Source organism: Doryrhamphus excisus, chromosome 16 (assembly GCF_030265055.1).
Source record: "Doryrhamphus excisus isolate RoL2022-K1 chromosome 16, RoL_Dexc_1.0, whole genome shotgun sequence".
Lineage (NCBI taxonomy): Eukaryota > Metazoa > Chordata > Actinopteri > Syngnathiformes > Syngnathidae > Doryrhamphus > Doryrhamphus excisus.
The window spans coordinates 559,470-586,299 of record NC_080481.1 but is presented as its reverse complement, the minus strand read 5'-3'; the positions used below and the strand labels follow the sequence as shown (position 1 = coordinate 586,299).

The following is a 26,830-nucleotide window of genomic DNA, read 5'->3' as shown; positions in this document are numbered from 1 at the left end:
CTTAAACATAATCAGTAGTGATGGTTTTTTTTTTAACCAATCAAATTTGAGATTCACCTAACGGGGCCAGCTAGCAGGTGCATGGTACACAGTAACATCAGCATTTTTCTGTCTCCTAATTGGTTGATGTCTGAAAGTATAGAGATGGCTGAGGGTGGAATTGAACTCGGGTCTCCTATGTAGCTGTGAGGCCTGCGCGCTAACCACCCGACCACCGTGCAGCCAAGAATCTTATATTTTATTCACTCCAAATTGCCCATAGGTATGAATGTGAGTGTGAATGGTTGTTTGTCTATATGTGCCCTGGGATTGGCTGGCCACCAGTCCAGGGTGGACCCCGCCTCTCGCTCGAAGACAGCTGGGATAGGCTCCAGCACCCCCTGTGACCCTCGTGAGGATAAGCGGTAGAAAATGAATGAATTAATTTCCATAGTAATTTCCATTTTTGAGTTCCATAATACCCATTTAGGGCGGCACGGCGGTCTGGTGGTTAGTGCGCAGACCTCACAGCTAGGAGACCAGGGTTCGGTCCCCGCCCTCGGCCATCTCTGTGTGGAGTTTGCATGTTCTCCCCGTGCATGCGTGGGTTTTCTCCGGGTACTCCGGTTTCCTCCCACATTCCAAAAACATGCTAGGTTAATTGGCCACTCCAAATTGTCCATAGGTATGAATGTGAGTGTGAATGGTTGTTTGTCTATATGTGCCCTGTGATTGGCTGGCCACCAGTCCAGGGTGTACCCCGCCTCTCGCCCGAAGACAGCTGGGATAGGCTCCAGCACCCCCCACGACCCTCGTGAGGATAAGCGGTAGAAAATGAATGAATTAATTTCCATAGTAATTTCCATTTTTGAGTTCCATAATACCCATTTACTTGTAATCACTGAAAACATGCATATTGAGGATTTAAAATTGTAAGTTTACATTGGTGTCTAAGGTCCTGGCATACAAATGTTTAAGTACATTAATAAGTACGTTTTCTTGACATTGTTGTCATCTGTATCCAAAACCTTTCTTAAAAGTGTCCCACTTAGAGTCATGTGTCATATTCATGTTAAAATATGTTGCGTCTGCTTTGCTATCTCAATTCATTTGTCCTGATGTTAACAATATAGTACAGTATAAGACTCGGGCAGCTCGTGGGTGAGCCAACCTTTGCAGAAGATTAGCTTCTTATCGATTCCTCTGGCAGTCACAGAGGTGTACGAGATGAAGAACCAGTTCCAGCACTCACGGAGCACGAGGACAGAGGCGGGTTCGTGCTGAACGCCGTCTTTATTTATGAATTAACAGGCGGTTTGTTCTCTCTCTGAGGACTGTTTGCACCCGTACGTGCTATTATTCCACTCTCTGAGTGATGAAATGCATCCACCTCTTCTTTGCCCCAACCATGAGTGAGTACGGCGGTGCCAAAATGTGCATGAAGACCAGAGGGGTGGGGTTGAGGTCTCCCTCAGAGACCGTGGCAAGGCAGGTACCGTATTGATTGGTTTAGTAAGAGAATCCTCAGGCTTTTAGATGTGCTGCTTAATAAGAGTGGCCTGCTGAAAGAGAGATCACATCAACTGAACTCCACCCAAGAGGATGCCTTCATCTTTAAGGACTAGTTCACGGCGTATCAAAACATCCGCTTATCTGTTTACAGCCGTTTCGATTCACTTTCCATTAGGACTTACTTCAGTCTTGCTATGCATGGTCGCTTTATGTTTTATGAACAAAACAGTGACAGTATACATATATTGTGGAGGGCTCTATCATTTCTGTGTTAACAGAATCGTGGAATTGTTGAAGGTTTTACAGCAAAATATGCAGATGCTAACATCCCATTGGAAAAGTTAGCCAGGCTACATCCGCTTCTCAATTCTACTTCTTTCTCGTTGGGCTTTTCCCAACACCCACACCAACTACCCTCATGTCCTCCTTCACTACATCCATAAACCTCCTCTTTGGTCTACCTCTACACCTCAAAACGCAGCATCCTTCTACCAATATATTCACTATCTCTCCTCATGTCTCCTCCCAAACATCTCAGTCTGGCCTCTCTGACTTTATATCCAAGGCCTCTAACATTTAATGTCGCTCTGATGTACTCCTTCCTGATCTTGTCCATCCTGGTCACTCCCAATGAGAACCTCAGCATCCTCAACATCCGCTTCTGAATTACTGAGCAAAATTGCCCAACGGTGTATTGCATTAATACATATAAGGATTTTGGCACTTAATGAAAAGACATTTTAGTGAAAGACAAAAAGCAGACACGCTATACTTTGGGGAAAAATTGGGAAAAAAATCAAATGGATTTCATAGGCTCCTAATTGTGTCCCATCACAAGTCGACGACATAGCAGTTTGTAAACAATAGTACGTTGCCAAATGGATAATACTTTCTCATGAAAACACCACTAAGGCGTCGCTTCCTGGTTTCTCATGTTATTCCCACAATGGATCCGTGAACCAGGCCCTGTGGTATGCCGGGTTTAAGTGTCACGTCCACACTGTCTGATCTTCAAACTGCGCTCTCATCTATTTGTGTGCCTACGTTCAGCACACAGCAGTAACATCACAAAATCACATCAAATGAATCTCCACATCTTCTAGTCGGTTTGTAAGCTTGTGACAGTGTAGATATTGTGGTCTTTTTTTTTTACCACCCCTGCACGCTACCCTGTTTGTCATTTTATCATGGTGGTGAGCCAAAAGCCTGCTTCATCAGAGAAGCACTGAGCTATTTTAGGAGGAAGCAGATTGTGTTAAGTCAGAAAGCAAAGTGACACAACTGGGGTGGAGATTTCTTGGTGCCTCAAAACTTTGAAAATGTCTTTATTTAGTACTTTACTCCCATGGCGCTTTGCAGTTTGCACCTTGGAACTTCTATTACATGAAGTTAGCACAGAAACACATTCAAATTACGAATGCTATTAATTATTTATTGAGCGATATTTTTTTTATATACCGGTATTGAGTCTTCCAATGATAAGAAAATGATTTACAATATAGAAGCAAAGTTATTAGTTTTACATGTTCTCTGTCTGCAGATTTATTTCTAGTTCACAGCTAAACCTGATATATTTAACAGTAGTAATATTAATAACACATTTATTTAGTTTATTAATCTGTGGCTACTTGGTTCATTTGTACAACAGTCTGATCAGTAACCACGCAAGTTTTAATACATGTATTATTTGATGCCATATATGACATATATGAGGTAGTATAACAATGTAGCATCCTGTCCTGCAGCTCCATCCTGATCATGATTATCTTTAGTAGTTTAAAACTATTACATTTGTGTTCTTTACAAAGTTTATGGTGGAGGTGTTTTGTGTTGACATCATCGAGTATTTTCTAGGAAAAGGGTTAGTGACATGGCAGTGGAGATCATTCTTGCACACCCACTGAATGGATAATGACATTGGAGACATGCACCAGTCCACATGATGTCCCAGTGACAGACAGAAGACATCTTTGTTGATGGAACACATACAGCACCATCATTCGCTCATACTCATGTATTTGAAATACATGTTTCATAAAGTCACTGTACTTCTAATGATGTCATCTTGTATTGTTCATAATAAGAAGTGTAGGTAGGTATTTACATCAAAGTCAAATCTTCAATACTTACGCTTGATTCTCTCAGCTTTGAGTCGTAATGTTGACTCTTGAGAGTGAACGGAAGCTCGCAGAAGTTAGCTTAGTTTAGCAGTTGCGCACCTCGGGTTGGATGAGTATATTTTCATCACATTGTGTTACTTTCCAGGCTAAGTTTGTGGAAGGAATACATCATTGTCACAAATACATACTATTTTATATTTGAACATCTAACAAATGTGCAAAATATCATACTTGGCGCGCCATGGCGAGACAGCCTTAGTCTATTTTTGTCTGCTTTTGATTATTTTTATTTATGTATTCACCTGTACATGAAAGACATCAAATCCTGGGGGGACTCTATCGTTTTCTTATATGCAGACATTCACATAAATGACATTTTTTGGGTCGATCATTGTCATCATATTTTTGTTTTACTGTATTTTGTACACCTGCACTCTCTGAGCGTAACTTTTGTGTGTGTGTGTGTTTGTGTGTTTGTGTGTGTGTTCACCCTTGTTCAATGAAGAGACCTGCTGTGTTTGTCAATTGCACTAATCTGATGACTAACAAGCCTGGCTTCGTCCACACAGTACCTGTCATTGGATCTCTGCTAACCCAATAACGCTTGCTAAACTAAATAGTTCCATTTCCTTCCTGTGTAGTCGGCATGCAGTATATGCAGCAAAACCTATAACATATTTACCAATCATAGTATTATATACACATAAAACACATTTATTGAAAGTACTGCATTTTTACAGTTTGACATAAATAATAACAATAACGGTTATTGATTTGATTTGTAGTTGTCTTGACATGAATTAATGTAGAATACAATGTCAGCTATTATTTTGGGGTATTATTACACAAGCCGCGGCAAGTAGCAGCGAGTCAGGGGAGAAGAAAAGATCTCGCGATAGGATGTCAAAAGTTATGGGAGTGAGATGGGGTACCATAAAAGCACTACCGCGATGCACCAGCACCTTAAGAGGAGGCAACCGGCAGCTGCAGGAAAACACACACACAGCTGCTGTAAATTTTTATTTATTTTATGTTTACATTTTGTGTTTTTTGCATAATAGTTTTATTTATTGAAATACGGGAGTACCAGTAACTACTGAAAGTTAAACTAGTGTAAATTTAACTGTAATAGGCCCAATACATGAATTTATGGGTTATTTATCTCACAGATTCAAATCATTAAGTTGCTGCTGTCACATATTGTGTTGTTATTTTTTATTTATTTTATGTTGATAAGGTGTTTGCAGTTTTATTTATTGAAAGAAAGTTTTATTTTTTATTTTTTTAATTATACGATTCCGATACGATATACGATACTGTTCTATTGTTCAATACAATTCATTTTTGAACTTGTTAATAACAATATATTGTAAAGAAGAAATGTGTGTTTTAGTCATGGATTCATAAATTAGCATTAATTGCTACGTATATAGGTCAAATTATGTGGAGATAATCGATAATCGAATTGAAATTGAATCAAATCGGATTTAAACGTGAAACGTTAGCTTAATCGATGCATTAAAAAACAATTTTCTAGATTAATCGATTACAAAAATAATGGTTTAATCCAGCCCTATTAGTGATATGACCAAGATCTCCAATATTCCACTCGAAGTAACTAATTATGTACGCAAAAATAGCATTATAAGTTCCCTTTAAACACGATGCATAGAAATGCAGCGTGACCCACATGATGAGTACACATGATCAAGGCGAACACTAACACCACCTCTGACAAAGTGTGTCCGACAATGAGTTCTGTCCCTCAGGCCTTAAAGAGGACCTATTATGATTTTTCCACTTTTCTGTGCAGATTCTGGAAGCTCTAGAAAGCTTTCTGTGTGGGTTGTTGCTCAATCGGAGTCCACAAATCAATAAAAAATGGGCCGTAGTACAAATAGTAGTACATGAAGTACAGCCAGCAGGAGTGTGAGCCTAATCTCCAACCTGCATGTCGGTTAACATTTAAGAATTCACCCAAGGTAATGGTTTTTCCATAAGCTGCAATTGTTGAGACGGAGCGGCCTTTTAAGGCTGGATAAAATCAATGGCCTGACCGACTGAGGCTGGGCAGAGCACTGGATCTTTTTACTCTCTTTTTACTCTCAGCACTATTAACACGACTCAACACTTTGGCTTTGTTGTGAGATGGAGATCAACGTTTGCAGTTTGCATTGAAGTTTCATGCCAGACATAGAATTGCACATGTGAGTTTGAACGTGTGCTTCCAAAAGCAGGGACTGACTCAAGCCAAAGCACCAAGTTGTGTGGGATACATTCATCAATATCAGCCGGCATTGGAAGATTGAGTTTGCGTGTCAACATGTTTTTATGATGCATGTGTGTGTGTGTGTGCAAGTCGAGTCACAGACATTACGGGTGCTGAAAAGACCAAAGTGGAAAACGGTTACACTGAGATGCGGACCAATGTAACCACTCCAACTGGCTTCACTTCTCCTTTGGGAAATATGGCCAGCGGCACGAGCAGATCGTACTGACACAAGCTTACATGGCAGCCGTGGATGTGCACATTTTGGATGGAATGAGTTGCAGTTGCAATAAAAGTGCAACCTGTGCACATACGTATCCCTGGGAATTGAAATGGAGTACTGCATGTTTGAGTTTATAGGGCCATGTCCAAGTATTATTTAGTGAAACTGTGTCATGTGATGTGTGTATGTGTGTATGTGTGTACACTACACACCATTTGGAAGTGAATGTGTGTATGTAAGCTTTGCACGAGCTGTTTGTTTTTTCACAAGCTCCCAGGGCTCCGTACGGTTTATGTAAGGGGTGACGATTTCACCCTAAAGGGAGAGCACAGCAACTCCTGGTGGACTAACTAAGTGGATGTGTGCAATGGGAGGTGTAAATACAAATCAGTTGGTTCGATGGCGGATTTATAATAGCCTCATGTAGAGAAAATTTGTATTTCTATATAAAATGTTAAATCCTACATATGAGAACTGATTAAGCCTGCTTGGATGAGAGGTGAAACGTCTTCTAAGACAACCTTAAAGGGGACCTAATATGCTTTTTCCACTTTTCTGACCAATAAATGTACAGTAAACCTCGGATATATCGGACTCGAATATATCGGAAATTCGCTCACAACGGACAGATAAAAAAGAACCGATTTTTCTGAAATGCATTTCCAATAAAAATTCATTGCATATATCGGATTTTTTATAACGGATTTCGCCTATTTCGGACAAAATCTCCAGTCCCGTTCCAATGCATTTCCATTAAATTTTACTTACGCTTTTACTCTTATTTTTTGAGTATTTTGAAAAGCGCTATACAAATAAAATGTGTTATTATTATTATTATTTTTAAATGGACATAGTGTATAGTGCGGCAAAACTGCCTCTTTGTGATGTCACAGAGGAGGGGACTTCCTTATATTTTAAGCCCCCGCATCCGGCTTCTGAGCTCCACCGCACTAACGCCGCCTCTGACAAAGTGTTTCCGACAATGAGTGCTGTCCCTCAGGCCTATTGTGATTTGTCCACTTTTCTGTGCAGATTCTGGAAGATCTAGAAAGCTTTCTGTGTGTAGCTGCTCAAACGGAGTCCACAACTCAATAAAAAGGGCCCCTTTAAACTTACTGCACAAGACATGGCCTTGCCTCATCAGTTCCAGGCTGCCTCATCATCAGGAACCATCGTGAATGTTTTTTTTTTTTCAATCGCCTGTGAGCATTATAACGTGCACGCATAACACATGCACATTTCCACCACTGAAACCAACACTTGTAAGTCAATAACTTCATGTTCTATTTTGAAGTAAGGTTTGCACATTTCTTTTGACACAAACCAGAAATTTGATAAAAATTCAGGTTTGGTCTTTGTCACAGTGGACTGAGCCGTAGAGGATGCACACTTGGCTGTGAGAGGCGATAAGGGACACGGATTCCTCCCATTTCCTCACCCCCCTCCCCCCCTCCCGCTTCATATTGCTTTGACTGCATGTTCATGACGGTCACTTTTCCCCTTTGGTCTCTCTCCTCTCCCACCGCACACTTTGTGGACTGTCCCTCGTTCTTTGGAGGTGTTCTTGTGCACAGCGGAGTAGCATTGGAAACACATGTGAGACACACCCCGCTCTCTCCCTTAAAAAGGTAAAGCGAGTGCGCTAGCATTCACAATGAATAATTGAGTCATGTGGCCGTGCAGAAATAGCAATCTTCCACGCAAGTGTGAAAACATCACTCGCAAACCCAGACCTGGAAACGGCTCTCGTGTGCTTCTAGTCTGTTTGACACTCGTGATCTGTGAGGTTTGAGTATCTTTCAGGGGTTTTAGGAATATATATTAATATATTTTTGCAGTACGTTAAATGGCTGATGCAAGATGCCTTCTAGCTGTGGTTGCAATGAGGCCGAGGTCATTCTGTTTATATAATGTCAATAAACTCACATTCAAGGGAAGTGCGGCTAACCTGAACACGTTAAATGAATTTACGTGATTCAGTAGTGGAATTTGATTTTAATAAATTTCATATTTGCATAAACCTGTTTATGAATGTTTATGTTTTACAATGTTGTCATGAATTAACACCCCTGTAATCACCTTTACACTCCTATCCAAATATGCTTGTTTAAGCCAATTGAACACAGAAATGACAACATGACCTAAAATATGAATATAGTATTTGAAAATATAGGACGCTAACCAAAGTTCTTGCATGAAATGTCTGTCTCCATGTTTGTTTGTTTTTGTAGTAATATGACTTGTAATGAATGACTTATTAATTACCATGAATTTCTCCCAGGGATCTTAATAACCAGTGCATAAGTAGTATTTTTTTAAAAGCTTATGAAAAAACAATGGCATATATCCTATTGATGTGTTGGTGCCCCGCCCCGCTTTTAGCCTTGTTTTTAGCTCTGAATGAATGTATGGTTATTGTATTTTAATGCATCGTTTACTCTGGTTTTACTCAACTCAACATCATGACACTCAGTAGTGTCATGATGTCATCGACGTCACAACGTTCTGGTGGGTGGGTCTTATGGCCCCCTCTGGAAAGCTGAGTCAGCCATCTTGAATTTGCCTGATGTGGAGATGCGAATCTTAAGCTTACGCCGGATGTTTATTTGTTTGCAGAGGGCACTTTTATCAAACTACCTCATTGGTCTTATTGTTTATTTGTTTACTACATAGTACTCAAGTGTAGTGTACCTGTGTCAGGAATTCCATATTAGCTACACAATTCTTACTCCTGGTGTCAAAAGAAATACACACACAGCAATGCAATAGGTGTATAAAAACAGGAAATACACTACCATCGTATAATGCAGAATATTAACCAACTACTATGTGAGCTCTTTCCATCCTTACGTTTACAAAAACTGTACAGCAAAGCACTCTGGGAAACAAGAAGTACTCCCAACGACGTTACGCTATATAGACTATATATATCTCTGTGAAGAATAAAGTCTACACACACAGAGTTATGCAGTCTATTGTTAAACTATCGTTTGGGTAAAATAATTGATATGACCGATTGCCCGACTTGCGTGAGTTTAGATGGCAGCCATCCTTTTACATCAGAACATGTGTTCGAATACAACAATGCGCATCGATCTGTCCACTTTTGCCCAGACCACAGTGATGAGGCGTGGACATGTTCTGCATGTCTGCATCTCTGTGAAGCTGAATCGGCGTTGGTGACGCAACAAAGCTGAGGGAGCAGGATCAGAGCAAACTGACAAATACGAAAAATCTCACAAATTCCCTTGTCCTGCTTCACGTTGTGACGGGTCAGCAGAATGCCTGAGCGCCAACGCCCTTCCCAGCGCTATCATTCAGTGCAGACCTTTGCCAAGGCTGACGTGAAGATGTAGAGCTCTGTATTTGTGTTGTGTGCATCTTTTTCTTTGTGTCCTCGTTAATGGGGGGTGACATAATTATGAATATCCATCATAGTGACTGATGTTTTATTTCAATCTCATTCAATTCTCATCTGAAACAAAGCCAAAGATTCAGTTAAGGAGGTTTGCGCATTTGGAAGTGAGCCCTAGTGGAAGTTCGGTATGGCTCAAAACGCTCAGTTTCGAAAGGCGTGGTAAAACTGCCCCTTTGTGATGTCACAGAGGAGCTGACTTCCGGCGAATGTGACCACCCACAGTGGAGTGGGTATGCCTGCAGGCGGGACATAGTTGGAATAAATTAAAACAGACTATTTTTCCAGAAACCACAAAATCGAGCTGAATAGGTGCAGATTCTGGAAGACCTATAAAGCTTTGTGTTCTGGTTATGATGTGTAGCTTCTATAGGAGTCCATAACGCAATACATAGGGCTGGAAAAATTAGCATTATTGGTCCTTTAGCATAATCCTACTAGTAGTTCACCAACTGATCAACAACCAAAAAATAAAATTCCCCGACTCGATTTGTCCTTAATAGAGGCAATAATCACTCATAGTACCAGTGCACACAGGAAATAGATGTAATTGCAGCGTATGAGGGGGAAGTGGTTAAATGGTGCGGTTGATGAGCAGTGCAGGGACTAGTTAGTCTCGGGCGGGGCTTTTTTTTCGGGGAGTGGATTGAATGTGAATCAGATGCATCCAGCTGTTGGGTCTAACTGATTAGAGCCATGTTACGGGAGGGAGACGGTGGCAGATTAAACGGCAATCCTCCTAATTCAGCCCCCCCCCCTCACACATACACATACACACCACTTTGTCTATTCCAGGCTGTGATGTTAAATACTGCCATGAAAGGTAACAACCTGGTTGTGGATCCCAGTATGGGTAATATTAAAGGATCCTGACGTTGTCAAGACACAAACGGTATTAAAAGATGGTGCCAAAGTATGAAAGACGTGGTGTTTCCTTTTTACGGCTTGCATGCACTTCCCGTGTCATGGAGATTTAGCAACAGTCCAGGCGAAGCAAAGTAATTCAGGCCTTTTGGTTTTTGCACCCTCCGTTTCAGCCTACTTTTAAGAGTTTTAGCAGTGAAATCATCATTAATCTGCTCTTTGCGGACGAGTCAGGCAGTACTTGGGCGTTAAGACACGTCGCAGAAAGAGGTCTGCATGGATCGTGCGGAATCCGGTTTGGATGTTTCACTCATTTGCAGCTAAAAGATTGAGCCCTTCCTTCCACCCTGGTTCCGTCTCACTCCAGGGCTCGACAATAACGATGTACCGATGGCCCGGGGCAAGTTAAAACATAATTGGGGCAAGTAAATCCAATCAGTGATGTGCACTACATTACATTAAAAACCAAAATGACTTGCCCATAGGGAATCCTTAAGGTGAGAACTACTTGCCCCAACTTGCCCCATGTAAAATGAAAAGACTGCCATAATGATATCATGTAATTTTTTGTGGCATCACATGAGAATCTCAAATAAATAAACTAATAAAATAAATAATACCTTACACATGGTAGTCGTAGTAAGCAGTGATATTTATAAGTTGTGCACCACAATGAAACATTATTGAATAGACACATTTGTGTACTAGTAAAGTGTTTTTAATTCAGAAAAAAATGCTCAATGGTCAAACAATAATTTGTGAAGCAAAGGTGAGAAAAATCCACAGAGAAATGGAAGCGCTAGATTTTGTAGCTTGTGCAAAATCAGCACTTGGTATTGGATCTAATGGGTGGTGTTTCATTGTGACCACTTCAAATTGTCACAGCAATGTGATTCACTCACCTGTGCCATCATTTGATTTGCTAACCGCTAATAAAATACTTGTTTAGGAGGCACTGCTTCATCACTTTTTGCTGTTTCCTTCAGAATTAGACGATGTTGGCAGCGACGCCATGATGGATGTTTTGTAGTCAAACCATCGCTGATTGGTTGATCACGAACAACGAGTGTGGGTAAAACGCGGACTGTGGATTACGGACCACGGTCTAAATAAACGATTCTGATTGGTCCGTTTCAAGATTTGCAAGGATTGGCTTGCAAATTACCAGCGGAATTACGCAGTCCGTGTTTTACCAACACCCAACAAGAACCGCTTTAAAAAAAACTCTTGGCAGTACGGCATGCTAAAGTACACTTGCCCCACGGGAATATCACTGATTAGATTTACTTGCCCGAATTTTGTTTTAACTTGCCCCGGGCCATCGGTACATCGTTATTGTCGAGCCCTGTATGCCATACTGCCAAGAGTTTTTTTTAAAAGCGGTTCTTGTTGGGTGTTGGTAAAACACGGACTGCGTAATTCCGGTGGTGATTTGCAAACCAATCCTTGCAAATCTTGAAATGGACCAATCAGAATCCTTTATTTAGACCGCGGTCCGTAGTGCACAGTCCGCGTTTTACCCACTCTTATTCGCGATCAACCAATCAGCAATGGTTTGACTAGGACATCAAACATCTATCATGGCGTCCCTGCCAACATGGTCTAATTCTTGATGAACCAGTGATGAACCAGTGCCTCCTAAACAAGTCTTTTATTAGCGGCAGCAAATCAAATGATCACATTGAATCACCCAATGACTTGTGTTGTCATTTATTATTTAATAAGCACAATGTTTATTCAATCATGAATGTACTTTTATTTATCAAGGCAAAGTGCCTAAAAGTCTCTTGACAATCCAGATTTCCATGCAACGTCATGATCTATGTAGGAAAACAACCTCAAGAAATGATCATCATTTCATCTTTATTTCAGATTCTCATGTGATGCCACAAAAATGAGATGGGGCAAGTTGGGGCAAGTAGTTCTCACCTTAAGGATTCCCCATGGGCAAGGCATTTTTGCTTTTAATGTAGAGCCCTGCACTCGTTCCGTTATTGTCTCACTCCTTCTTATTTTCTTCTGACTTTTCTTTTCCTTGCTGTGACTTTTTCTCTTTCCTGTCTGTCTCGCACTAGTTTCTCTTCTTTTGGGCGCTAGCTGGGGGATTGGGAGGGTTCCTTCAAATTGGCACACAGATGAATAATGCATCTAAAGCAAAGGCGGAGAGCTGGGGTTTGATGTATCTGTCAGATTCTTCCTCTGTGTTACAGTTAATGTTGGGAGTTGGCCTCGTGCTTTGGAGGCAATAACAGATGTTTGTTGCTCTTTACCCATCTTTCTATTTCTTGTTGCTTCTGTCCGTAACCCTTTCATTACTGCTGGCCTGCAGGCGGAAGCATGCATGGGATTTGAGAATAAACAGGGGCAACGCTCTTTCACCGCATGCATATATTGGTCTGTACTCCTCACTATGCACCCAAACACAGGTGCTATGAAATAGAGTGAATTCGGGAGCACGAGCTCCCAGCAGCGCCATCATTAAAGTAATGAGAGGGAACACTGAAATGTACCATAAACAGAGACGGGGGTGAGAGAGAGAGGCTCACTCCCATAAGAATAAATCTTAAATCTTCAGTGTTTCTTCTGACTCATTCTGGTTAATTAAGTCAAGTCAAGTGAGAAGAAAACGGGGTCTCGGCATGACTAAGTCTGTAGGATCAGCACTACACTGGAGCTGGAATTCCTCAACGGAACTGTGAAAGAACACATTCTATTGCATTTTTATTAGCTTGACCCCCCCCATTCACAGTGTGTGGATTCCCCCTATTCGCTACTTTTCTGGATCCTTACTGCAGTTTCATTAGTAATTGATGTTATTAGTACACATTTGCAGTGAAAACACACACACACACGCGACAACACACATGCACTAACCCCAAAAGGAATCTGTCGAGCAACCATTTGGGATATTCTTTGCGGTTTGAGACGCAGGGTGAGGCAATCCAGTGAAATGTCAAAATTTGGCGAGGTTGGAATAAAAGTGAAACAACACAAGGGGTTGCTGTTGGAGAGCTTCACACAGGCACACCATGGGGGGGGGGGGGGGGGGCGGATAACACAAACAATTCTTTTTACCCAACAGCAACCAGAGCCCATCTGCCAACTGTCCTCTTCTGAGAATAGAAGGCTGTGGATTTTACTAATGTCCCCTTAAAATGAAATCTTATTTTCTTCCCCATTTCCCGTTGCTTGGGATATTTGAAGATAAACATTACCTTTAAATGAGCAAAAATAGCATTACTTTCACTTAAGTGCCATCTTATGTAATCTATGATGCATCATTTATTAAGACGCACATTTCATAGTAAGATGTGCCTACACTCCACTGATGGAATAAAACAACACAATGAGTGTTATTAGATTTGTATCAATGATGCATGTAAGCATGGAATATTCATTCATTCATTTTCTAACGCTTATTCTCACCAGGGTCACGGGGGTGCTGGAGCCTATCCCAGCTGTCTTCCACCCTGGACTGGTGTCCAGCCAATCACAGGGCACATATAGACAAACAACCAGCGGAAGGGGAAACAAATATTATCAGGAATACCTACTTTGGCACAACACCTGTATTTTGTCTGCTCTCCGGGATGCCCAGGGCACAGAAGAGGGAGTTGGCTGCGTCTGCTGCTCAGAAGGCGGCGGATGTGGCTGGAGGGGCCCAGCAGGGGGGGATGAACCTGCTTTTCATTCAGGTTTTCAGTTAAAAATGGGAGAAGATTAGGAATAAATGCATTGTGAAATCCAGAACGCCAGTTGTGGATACCAGCATTTTGGTCATTCATTCATTCATTTTCTACCGCTAATCCTCACGAGGGTCGCGGGGGGTGCTGGAGCCTATCCCAGCTGTCTTGGAACGAGAGGCGTGGTACACCCTGGACTGGTGGCCAGCCAATCCCAGGGCACATATAGACAAACAACCATTCACACTCACATTCATACCTATGGACAATTTGGAGTGGTTTGTTTGACACCATTCATAAGAGGGGGGTACTGTCAAATGTCATTTTGTTCTAATAGTCTAATAGACAAATAGTCTTTAATATTTACTGTGTTGTGTCAGTTTCTAAAAGGTCATTCTGGGATAGACTCTACTGCAAACTTCATTTCTACTGTGCTGCCATCCAAGGTCTTTGTCCTCCGCAGGCCTGAGTGTGTCTGTGCATGGGATTTAGAGATAGGCATTGCTGCTGATGGCAAAAATGTCAGAGGGTTAAGCCTCAAAACCACTACCCCTCCCCTTCACCCCACCCCACCCCAACACTGCCTCTCTTTGCCTTGGTTTTTGCCTTCTCGGCTTCATGTTGCTCCATGCTGTCATGAATAGCGCAGTAACATTCCGATGTTGGGCTGCATCCATTATTCCATAATTCAAGTGCCTCAATTACAAAAAAAGTATTCTATGTTTTATTTGTTGAATTTGAGGATTCACTTACGTCACCAATGCGCGTACGTCACCTACGCAGAGGAAGAAGAAGGAAGTGGTTGATTGAAGAGGCTAGCGAAAGGGACCAGGCAATGAAAGATAAGGAAAACAAAAAGTTCGAAAAAAGACATAATTCTAATAAATTCATTCAGGGCTCACTTCCAAATGAGCAAACCTCATCATCTGAAACTTTGGCGTCGTTTAACACGAGAATACAACATTCTAACTACATTTATAGGCCAGAAAAGTGGAAAAAAGCATAATAGGTCCACTTTAAAGATCAGCGACCGGTAGGGGTGTGTATTGGCAACAATCTGGCGATACCATATGTATCACGATACTAGGCTCATGATACGATATATCACAATACTGTTAACAAGGTGATTTTTTTTGTTTTTCTTGTAGTTAAAGATTATTTCCTGGGAAAACTGAATGACAGCAGCAATATGCACTTACTAAACACATTTTTATTCCATTAGATTCCATTATTCCATTAGTATGTTATGCTTTATCACAAACTTAAAGTGTATAAATAAAGCTTTAACATCCAGCTTTAAATTTACAACAAAAAAAACATAAAAAACAAATAAATGAAATGATGTCTCAAGATCCTGCTCAAATGTTCCCATTCTATTAGCTGTGAAAAAATGCAGAGTATCCAGTCCCTGACTTATCCACCATCACAAGAGTATTTTTGTGGAACAAAGTAACTAACATCAGTAAAAAGTCCTTTTAGGATGCTTGAAATAAGCATTATTTAACTAAATAGTCATATCAATTTGAAAACAAAAAACTTTGAAAAACTTTACTCGCTATATGTGAACTTCATTTTTCGGTGACGGATATTTGTCAACAAAATAGCCGAGGTTAACATCCCATTTTTTTTACATGCTCTGTTAAAGCTACTTTTGCATTTATTCAATGAAAACAATAACAATCATAAAGATAAATATAATATCATGAAAGGTGAAAGGTCATTTTGTTCCACATTGAAATATGTTATTATGACATCATATTTGCCAGATATGTCATACTGTATGTGATGTGTGTATGCGCGTGTCTCTGAGCGCTCATGCAGGAAACTCCCCACCCTGTGGTTGCACTGCGTCTTGGGCGTCTTGGTTGCTGCTCTCAGTTCTGCTGCTTGCTTGTACTCGTTATGACCTGATTATCACCATCGGTATTCATATCAACACACTTCATCATCGTCATAACGGGCGGCTTTATTCCAGTTTGCTGGAGTTCCATTGTTCTCAAGAATATATTAAATTTCATAATGAAGGCAGATGCTGAAATTGCAGCATCAGACGTCATGTTCGTATCGCCTCTGCTCCACATCCTGTTAGACGTGTGCTGCCATCCTGCTTGGCGCTCTCTGCTGTTCCCGTCCACACGCCGCTGACGAAATGCAGGCAGAGACCACTGGTGACCTCGTTCTCGTTGCCGCATGCCTTTTTTTTTCCTTTCCTCACATCCCCTCCCTGTGCTCGTCACACATTCTCATAGGCTTCCCCGCTCTTCCTTCACTCGTCTCCATCTTCATCTCGTTGCTGTGGTTTGTCTCCCCTCCTAAGCTTTTATCACACTCGCTCTTTTAAGTATGCCCCCCCCCCCCAGTCTTCACTTGGACCTCACCTCCTCGCCTTGTCCCACCTGTCAAACCTTTCATCCCACTCGTCTGCTCCGGTCTCTCATCACCAACACTCTTCTTCTTTTGCCTGTCTGATCCATGAAGGGCTGCCTGAGACCTTCGCTCTGCTAATTCATTCGCTGTGCATCGCCTCCCATTTCTGCAGGGTCAGGCAGACACACCAGAGAAAAGACCATATTGGGGGGGGGGCAGATGGGAGTGTTGGTTATCACCAATAAACATGAGGGCTGCAGCTATTGAATATTTTGGTATTCTACCAAAGTTTTTGACAATGAATCCAATATTTGGAAATTGTGCATAGTGGAACTGGTTAGCCTCCGTGACAGATTCTTTAGTCCCTTCTGTGCCTTACTTCCTGTTTCCATGCCCTTATTTTGTAGTCACTTCCTTTGTTGTTCCGTTCTCTCTCACCTGTTACTAATTTCACACACCTGCCTCTAATTTGATGTTCCCTGTTTAGTTCAGGTGTGCGCTCCTTCCTTTGTCCGTACATTGTTTATCATTTGTTTGGTTTGGTCACTTGCCGTTTCTACGCTTCTGCATAGCGCAATTATTATAAAAATATATAAATATTAAATCAATATATTATTTTTAAAATTTCCCTGCATCTGGGTCCTGTTCTCTGCATCCTGGGGTCACAACTCAACGCCGACAAGCCGATACGCGACTATATATGTAAAACAGATTACATTTAAATGAAATGGTATATTATAAATGTTTTAGAAAAGAGCTAGGAGGAATAAAATATAACAATATCATGAATTAATGAATGAATAACCAGAAAACCACAGCTTTTTTTAAGTTGCTGGGTTTAAGGTTTGTTTCCAGTCGTACATCCTGCAAAACGTGCCTCAAAAATGTCTCACTGGGGGGGCTCTTTAAAAAGTTTAGATTGGTTCGGCATTTGGGGCTCGTCATGTGATCATCCGTCAGGCATCGGTATTAAAGCCCCGGTTCCAACCTGATGTGTTTGTGAGTGGGGGCAAAATTTTGGGATGAGTACCACTTTTAGTGCAGGAGGAACTTTTGTTGTATGCGGGGCTGCGTCGGACTCCGGATGATGTGTGACGAGACGGGTTGAAACGGGTTTATTTATATGAGTGTATTTACTTAACGTATTTTCCGGATTATAAGTCACACTTTTTTTCATAGGTTGGCTGTTCCTGCGACTTATACTCCGGAGCGACTTATAAATGAAAAAAGTGTTTATGTTCCATAAACACTGGACACCTTTTGTGTTCATGTTTATTTTTAGTGTAGCTGAATAAGCATTGTGTTAGCATATCTTACACCTATTCAGCCTGTTCTCTATTCTTTTATTATTGTTACAACTTGCCTTCCAAGAGGACCTAATGTCTGTTTTGGTCAAGTAGTTTGGAAAATAAATTACCCACAAAAAATACCACTTATACTCCAGTGCTTATGTATTATTTTTTCTACCTAATGATGCATTTTTGGCCTTGTGCGACTTATACACTGGAACGACTTATAGTCCAGAAAATACGGTAGTTTGTAAAATAAATTACCTGCAAAAAATGCGACTTAAACTGTATGTTTTTTCTACCTAATTATGCATTTTTGGCCTTGTGCGACTTATACTCCAGAGCGACTTATAGTCCAGAAAATATGGTAGTTTGTAAAATAAATTGCCTGCAAAAAATGCGACTTATACTCCAGTGTGACTTATGTATGTTTTTTTTCTATCTAATGATGCATTTTTGGCCTTGTGCCACTTATAGTCCAGAAAATACGGTATATGGGTTAAGGTTTGTAGCTGAATGTTATTATAATATTGTCATATCGTGATAAATGCAAAGGTCCATATGGTCCAACCCTAGTTAAAAGTAATCACAGTCAATCTGGTCTTTCCACCAGGAAGACACCAACCTGGGCTACTCGCTTTATCCTGAGGCACGGACACAACCAATCTCTGACCCAACAAGAATAGAACATACCAAATCTTTTTCTTTTTTTTTAACCACAGGAAAAAAATCACGTGTCGGTAAATCTTTTTGGCACACATATCCTGGTTGCCTTGTTAGGTGTTCTATTTTCTGTGCAGTATTCTCTGCAACAGTCAAAAATAGCAACTGAAATGTCAGAAAGAGACAGAGACAGAAAGCCAGAGGCAGACCACACAAAGCATCGCTCCTCTCTGCAGCGCTTCCTCTTATCTTTCATTTCTTTCTTCCTCCTTCTGTCTCTGCAGGTTTTCCTGAGCGGAGGGTTTTTGTACGGCAGTTTGAGCTCAAGTGGAAGTGAGCGGGCGTGAGAGGGAGAGACTATCATGGCTGACAGAGAAGGGACAAACCTGGAGGACCCTCCCTACAAAAACCTGCTGCTCCTGGGGGCCATCGCAGCAGCGTCAGCCTTCGTGGTCACCATCCTCATCGTCCTTGTCTGCGTGGGGTGTCAAAGGTGAGCGGACTTTTGCAAGACTTCCATTTCTTCATGTGGTCAACTCCCAGAGACGTAGACGTTCAACTGCCGCCATCTTACCCCCCCCCCCAACCTGCATTATATGAGTTCTACTGTGTCTACACAGCAGAGGGGAGGATTTGAGTTGTCTGTGAGTGTCTGCTCGGATGAAATTATGTTTACAAAGCACAGCGGGGACAGGCCAGGGCCACAGCATCTTATTGTCACCTGCTTGGGGCACAACTGTTGGCTAACAAAAGCAAAGGAACTCAGCTGCTTTGGTCTCAATTTAAAGGCAGAACTTTAACTTCATTTAACTTGAATTAATTAGATGTAAAGTGTGTTATAAACACCATACAATTTGATTTTCTCTCAATGTTTTTTCCAAGAAAGTTTGCATGACTTGTGCAGTTTTATGCTCTGTTTTATGATTTATGCTCCTGTACTGCACCCTGTGGGGTTTTTCTTTTGGCCCCACAACAAAGCCCTGATGCTGTACTCATCATCATAACATCAAGTATCTTCAGCTGTGTTTTACCTCCTGGACCACAGCCTAAGCACCCGTAGTCAACTACCGATTATATTCAGACCTTTTTTAAACTTACTTACTTATTTTCCATATACGTGTTTTCCACGTGAGTTTAGGATCTGACAAGGGTTAGTTAGATGGAATGGAAAACTAACTGGATGAGCTACTGGTGTGCTGCTCAACTGAGCTGGAGGAGGGATCTCCAGCAGGGATCTCCAGCAGGGATCTCCAGCAGGGCTGCAAGGAGCCAGCAGAGGGCACCAGAGTGAAAATCATGAAACTGCAATGCTAATGCTAACACCCCCTGCTCTCTTAAAGGGGAAGTGCTCTATTTTGCGTCCAGGGATTTGAAAATGTTTTCTTTTAAGATGACCATCCATCCATGCAGCCATGATTTATCATTATTATGAAGACATTTAAAGGTTTTGAACATTTTTATGAATGTTGAGGCTCATTTATGTAATTCAAGGGCATTTTACTCGCACACACACACACACACACACACCAGAAGTGTCCATAAGATGTCTGCAACTGTTTGGAGAATAAATATAATAATAAATATAATAATAATAATAATAAATCACTCTCATTGAAATCACGCTCAAATGTGAGAGAATTGAGATGTGGGGGCGAACTTCAACATTTACCCCTAATTACCCCTCAAAGCGTTTCTCTCTTTTTCAACATGTTATGCAAGAATAGGTGAAATAGTAAAGGGAATTAGCATGAAGGAGACGGCGTGATATACGGTGCATGGTTGGATTGTGAAATACGGCTCATCCCCGGGCTCATCAATCAACCATCGGTGCTGACTAGACAGGGATGCTGATATCATGCGTTGGGAGCGTGTGTTTTCCTATTTCCACCAACTCCGTTTAACCTTCTTCACTTTGATGTTTGTCAGAAAAAGCAAGAGCAAGCACCCTTCAGCTGGAGAGAAAGGGACCTCAGTGAACATGGTAAGACGGACTTTGGCTTTCTGCTATTTTCCATCAATAATATTCATGTATTCAGTATCTAGGGGTGCTTCAATCAGTCAGCCGCCGATCGGTATCGGGCGATATCAGTGAAAAAGCACGGTATTGATACCGGCCGATACTAGCCTTAAAACGCCGACCCCCTCCGCCGATCAGCTAATGTGTTTGGTGAAGTAGTATACAGTAAGAATACAGTAAATACTTGTCATTTATATATTGGTGTTCTTTTTCAAATGCGTCATCTTGAGTAATATCATAGCGTTTATTCAGACATTGTCAACTCTATTGACCACAATGTTATGAGGGGTGATCAAAGCAAGAAAAAATAAGCTCCGCCCCCTGCAGTCATGCGCGCTCCAGCGGAAGGGGAAACAAATATTATCAGGAATACCTACTTTGGCACGACACCTGTATTTTGTCTGCTCTCCGGGATGCCCAGGGCACAGAAGAGAGAGTCAGCTGTTCAGAAGGCGGCGGATGTGGCTGGAGGGGCCCAGCAGGGGGGACGAACCTGCTTTTCATTCAGGTTTTCAGTTAATAATGGGAGAAGATTAGGAATAAATGCATTGTGAAATACAAACGCCAGTTGTAGATTCTAGCATTTTGGTTATTCATTCATTCATTTTCTACCGCTTATCCTCACGAGGGTCGCGGGGGCTGCTGGAGCCTATCCCAGCTGTCTTGGGGCAAGAGGCGGGGTACACCCTGGACTGGTGTCCAGCCAATCAGGGGGCACATATAGACAAACAACCATTCACACTCACATTCATGTGAGTGAATGTGGGAGGAAACTGAAGTACCTGGAGAAAACCCACGCATGCACGCTAACCACTCGACTACCGTGCAGCCAAGCATTTTGTTCATGTTCTGGTAAAAGAAGTATTTTTGTTTGGCCTGTAATAAGCTATGAAAATAAATGTTACAAAAATGTTATCTCTCACAAGAAAAACCATTGGTGACCCCTAATATTCCCTTAAGATACCCCTAAGATCGGTATTGGTATCAGCCGATTTCACTCACGGATTATCGAGATCGGTATCAGCAGCATCAAACCCCGATGGAAGCATCCCTCGCGTAAATGAAATGAGCTGTGAAATGAATGTGTCCTTACTGTGTGTGACAGCAGGGAACCCTTCGACACCCTAAACTAAACTCCATGAGCAAATCGGATACCAGGCTGCATGAGATCAATCGCTTCCCCTGCAACGGAAACTGTGAGTACGATCTCTGTGGCAATCGAGCACGCGGTAAACCCTGCAAGGCAGATGGACAACTCCATGCTAAGCTCTTATATGATTGACAGCCTTTGCTTCTCCTCCACCTCCTCTCTCCTGCAGCTGTCAGCAAGAGCCGCCCGGCCAGCATGGACCTCCTGCTGCTCCACAGTCGGCGCTCCCAGACGGACCTGAGGCCCTCCCAAGGGCGCCAGCTTCCGCAGATCCCCACTAGCCCTCAGGGGTCCAGCCAGGGGGGAGAAGGGGACATGGGAGGCGATGGGGGAGGAAGCGAGGCCAGAGACCACACTTACACCGAGGTGGGCCTGCGGAATAATCCCACCCCGACCCACGGCCTGGACGACGGGCTGTATGAGAGCGTCAATGACACGGGCCCCAAACCGCCCACTGCCCCCCCACCCATGTCGGCTAACACTCCAGCTTTAGCCAGGGCGGCCCAAAGCCCGCCTGCTCAGGCCAACGGAGCCCGCAACGGGAATGGAAATGTAGGTACATACACGCGTTGTGGAAAGTGTGAACACACCATGGAACATCTCCTCCATGGAGATGTGACGCACATTCATCACCTGCTCTTAAATATGTTTCTTTTATTCAATAATCCTGCCTTTTCTTTGTTTACCTCCTCATTCAAACTCACACTTGCTGCCCTATTTATTGCACAAATTCTTACGTACGTCTTTTCCACACAGGGTGGCAGAGGGAACGGCGCTATTATTAGCACAATAGCTGCTAGAGGTAACGGGGCAAGCGGGGCTAACAGGTCCCCCCAGTCCTCCGTCAACACCCCGGCCACCCATGATGCCACCGCGGCAGAGTATGCTTCAGTTCGCAAGTTCCGAAAGGTAAATAAGCTTAGCATGCTAACGGTTAGACTTCCCTATATTCTTTGCTTAAACGCCTCATGTCAAAGCAACACTGCAGTATTTTTATGCAATTTCTAACTTCACATATTTTTATTTTGTCCACATGTGTCATTTAAAATTTGAAAAACGGCTTCACAGGAAGCCAAAAATACCCGTTTATGTTTAATGAGTGTTGTTTTCCCCGAATGGCGTCCTCCAGGTTGAGAAGACAAGCAGAAAGGAAAATAACGGCGCCGACAGTCAGTCGGACAGCCAATCGAGCGTCAGCGATTCGCCCTCGGCAGCTCCTCCACAGCTTCATCGCAGTCAGGACTTTCCACGCAAACCCTTAGAGCCGTTTCACTTGCACTCCTTCCCTAAGGTATCCCAATCCAACAGTGGGGGGGAAAAAATCCCAGTGGGAGGTTACACAATAAACACTAGAGGGCGCTGTCTACTAAATAACACTTGCTTGGGTGCAGCTTTGATAATTGACATGTTGGATCCAGACTGTCCAGCATTTGTTTATATGCAGTATAGTGGGCACAACTTGTACAATTTATTGCATACATTCCCATAAAAGGTTTTTAAAAGCGGTATATTGTCAATATTGTACAATAGATGCTATGTTTTGTGCTATAAAGGGCACTTCTGAGAGGAACAATAATCAGATTGAGCGTTTACTGTGCTTTTGCTAGCACATATTATAGTTGTGTTGTTTCATTTTGAATATAAAGGCATTATTAGCTGATGGGTTGGACTTTTAATTTGTGCCTGTGTGTGTTTGCACGCCTGTGCACATGTGGATCCTGCATTAGCGTAGCTTGCATGGAGCGTAAAGATGGATTACGTAAGAACTGGACCAGCTGCGTGTGTGTACTCCCATTGAGTCTATCAGCGAGTCCGTCCAGAAATGGCAAACAGGTAGCCAGCTGCCTGATAAATAATGTTCACATCTTGAAGCCAGATCGTTCTGGCTCCAATTACTCGCCTTGCAACCGGGGGAGTGTATCAAAGTTGAATCATGCTGAGTCGCATGTTCACACAGCGGTACACACTTCCTAATTGGTCTCAAACTGGTTCCACCTGCTGTGATATTATCATATCCTTATTGTTTGTATGACTATTCTTTTGCATCCAGCTCTGTCGTAAAGGTTTGTCCCTGTGCATGCATCAACAAGTCATGTCTAAAGTAGGAAAAGCAATCGATCCTATTTTTCATCAATCTTCAATCTTTCAATCTTTGTGATGTCATTTCTTCATCACTGCCTGACCTCATCATGTGACTTATGTTGATCAGGAGCCAGTGTTTATGGGAAATGGCGAGCAGTATATCTGGAAGCCACCAGAGGACGATGAAATCATCACCCTGCACCCACCCCCCCACCGCATAGAGAATGGACAGGGGCACCCATTGCCCCCAACCGCAAAAGAGGTAGTGGATCATTGTGAGGGGAGATGGTGGGGGCACTTTGATTGGGCATGTCGTCATCTGCCCTGTGACCCGTCTGTCATACTCTGACTGCAGCCCCCCCCCCCATCTCCACTCGACTATCATTCTCCAACATACACTCACCAGATGGACCCAACATCAGCATCACGTGCTGCCAAATACTTCATCTCAGCTTCCTATTGGGGACTGGGGAATGCATTTCCAACTGACCTATTCTTCCTAATTATGGGAATGGGAATGGGAATGGGAATAGCAATGGTAATGGTAATGGTTTTATTTCATTTAAACATGCATCAGATTCCAATTGAATGCATCCCATAATCAGTTCCCAGTTCCACATGTCCAAAAGGAGTAGGAAGAAGCAAAGCTTATTAAATCCTACCCCTCCATCTGGTACTTTTACAATCACTAACTCTTACATTTGTTCACTTCCTGCTTTCCTAATATAGTTTTAAGTTTTTTTTTAATTAAATTTTTTTTATTTTATTTTATTTTTGTCTCGTACCGAAGTACTGTGTGATATGAGCATCCAATGCCATAATGTGTACCATAGTGCGTGTCAATATAGTGATATATATAGCACATCATGACTGGTTCAAGACTCTTCATCCTTGGATTTAGCAAACATCAACTGCTTGTATTGTTTCTTGAATTGGCTCATCGTTGTGCATTGTTTGATTTCCTTACTCAATCCATTCCATAGTTTGATTCCACATACTGAAATGCTATGGCTAGCATAACGTAGTCCTAGCATAGAAGTGTTTCAAATGTACTTCTTCCCTGAGATCATATTTCTCCTCTCTTGTAGAGAAGTATTGGATGACATTTTTAGCTAATTGCTTATTTTTAGCCTTATGCATTATTTTAGCTGTTTGAAGATGAACTATATCAGCAAGTTGAAGTATTTGTGATTTTAGAAATAAGGAGTTAGTATGTTCTCTGTAGGCGGCATTATGAATTATCCTTACTGGCCTTTTTTGCAGTACATTTAGCGAGTGAAGATTGCTTTTATAGTTATTAGCCCATATTTCCACACAATAAGTAAGATATGGTAGAACCAGAGAGCAATAAAGAGTGTGGAGTGATTTCTGATTTTGCTTTGTTCACTATTGAAATATTTCTGGCCACCGTATGTTGTATATTTGGAGGTTATATCTGGAGGACAATGTCTGGTAGTGAGAAGAGGAAGTCTGCACTGTCCAATCATGCCTCAATGTTGCCCATCAGACCACATCTACATCCACATGAAGCAGCTCCTCCCCCCTTCATTCACAGTCAATCCCTTCTTTCTTTGCGCTTGCTTTGCCCTTGAGCAACACGTGGCCAACTACAAGCAATCGAGGATCTGTCATGCAGGATAGTTGAGGTGTGCGACTTCAATTTAGAAGCTTAACAGGAGAATAAGTTGTGATAAAGAGCCAATACGGCTTCAACAAAGCCATAATAATGCTACATGTGCAGGATCAGCGGACTGGGATGCATGCTGTGGTGTCTGGTTTGATTTCTTTCACTGCTGCGTTGCCCATTTTACAGTATTTAGCCGCCCGTATAATTTGTGTCAACTGCAGTGGAGACATAAAAGAAAACAAGATGGGCGGAGGGGAGGGGGGGGGGGGGACAATGCACAGGCTTCCTTAACAGCTGCAGACCAGTTCTGAAATCCCCCGTCGTCTTGTGACTTCCTTCCTCTGCTGTGCAGCGTTGCAAACTGTGCACCGACACATACGGCACGGTGCACACTTTATGTACATACCTAAAGCATACAGCTCGGTGACAAAATAGATTTCGGGACTTAGTCAGGGGTGTGTGAGAAAATGTGCAAATCCAGATGATTATCAGGGCCACAGGAGCAGATCTGCTGGTTAGTTGGGATCTTTGAAGGTAAACATGGCCGGGTCCCAAATTCTGCTTCTCTTCACTGTAAACCAGAATATGTTAGCAGAACTCAAAAAAGTGAGGCCGCATTTTTTTTGAGTTCATAAACTCAAACATTTGAGTATATCAGAGTTTTAATATTTGGAGTTGATATTAGATATACTTTTTTAATTTTGGGCTGAAAAGAGAAATAGTTTTCTTTTTCGCATTCTCTCTGCCATGCATTCTCCATTCTTTCATTTTGGTTCTCATTTCAACTCTTTCCATAGGAAGAAGGCGTGCATGTGTAACATACACAGTACAAATGGATTTATTCTTGCTTTGATTTATTCTTGTTTAATAGATATTTTTTTATACGTAACTTTTTTAAGTAGGTTTCACAAATCCGCACAAAGTTCATATTAATCAAAAATTACAATTTAAATAAACAGAAAAGACAGATAATGCAAGTGGCAATCAACATTTATAAGTAGAACGTTTAAGATAATTTTAAGTGAACTATACTTATACCTATTAATTATTTTATATTTTCGGATTTACAGTATCTTAAGTTGTATGTAAACTATGTTTTTAAGTTCATCTTACTTAATATAACCATATAGTTCAATTTAATCAAAACATATTAAATGTTAAAAGTACTCAAAATGGAAGAACATGTTAAATGAACTCAACTTAAGTAAGTAATTAGAACTTTTTAAATAACTCTGAGTATGCATAACTTCATTTATTGAAGTACTTTGAACATTGGGGTTTACAGTGTTGTGCTAAAAGCCGGCGGTGGAATTTTAACGCAGACGCCAGAGGTCACAACACGAGTTGATCTGAATTCCCCACATGACCTCACACATGCGTCCATGTCAGCGTTCAGTCGACACGCATGCACACGCCGGACATGTGCAGCATGCGTGCATGCATGCGTGCATGCAGAGCAACTGACATGTGAGCAAAGTCCATCGGGGAACAACAGAGTCGGCGGGTTGGCCGGCGTCCAGATCCTTTTGCACCATCGCCTGCTGTTCAATTGCCAGAGCGCTTGTGAAAT

At 42.0% G+C, this 26,830-nt stretch overlaps 1 protein-coding gene across 2 annotated transcripts in view; it reads left to right on the top strand.

The window, feature by feature from the left end:
- The window catches only part of LOC131104658 (uncharacterized), a 37,374-nt gene that overhangs the window by 5,211 nt on the left and 5,333 nt on the right, over window positions 1-26,830 (top strand). Inside the window, exons 2-8 of one of the 2 annotated variants that reach the window (XM_058052071.1) lie at window positions 18,669-18,877; window positions 20,311-20,365; window positions 21,510-21,597; window positions 21,721-22,103; window positions 22,308-22,460; window positions 22,681-22,842; window positions 23,761-23,895. In XM_058052071.1, the coding sequence (XP_057908054.1) occupies window positions 18,747-18,877; window positions 20,311-20,365; window positions 21,510-21,597; window positions 21,721-22,103; window positions 22,308-22,460; window positions 22,681-22,842; window positions 23,761-23,895 (1,107 nt within the window). In that variant the 5' untranslated portion in view covers window positions 18,669-18,746. Of the gene's footprint in view, window positions 1-18,668; window positions 18,878-20,310; window positions 20,366-21,506; window positions 21,598-21,720; window positions 22,104-22,307; window positions 22,461-22,680; window positions 22,843-23,760; window positions 23,896-26,830 lie in introns of both variants that reach the window. The other variant, XM_058052070.1, reaches the window with a different exon arrangement.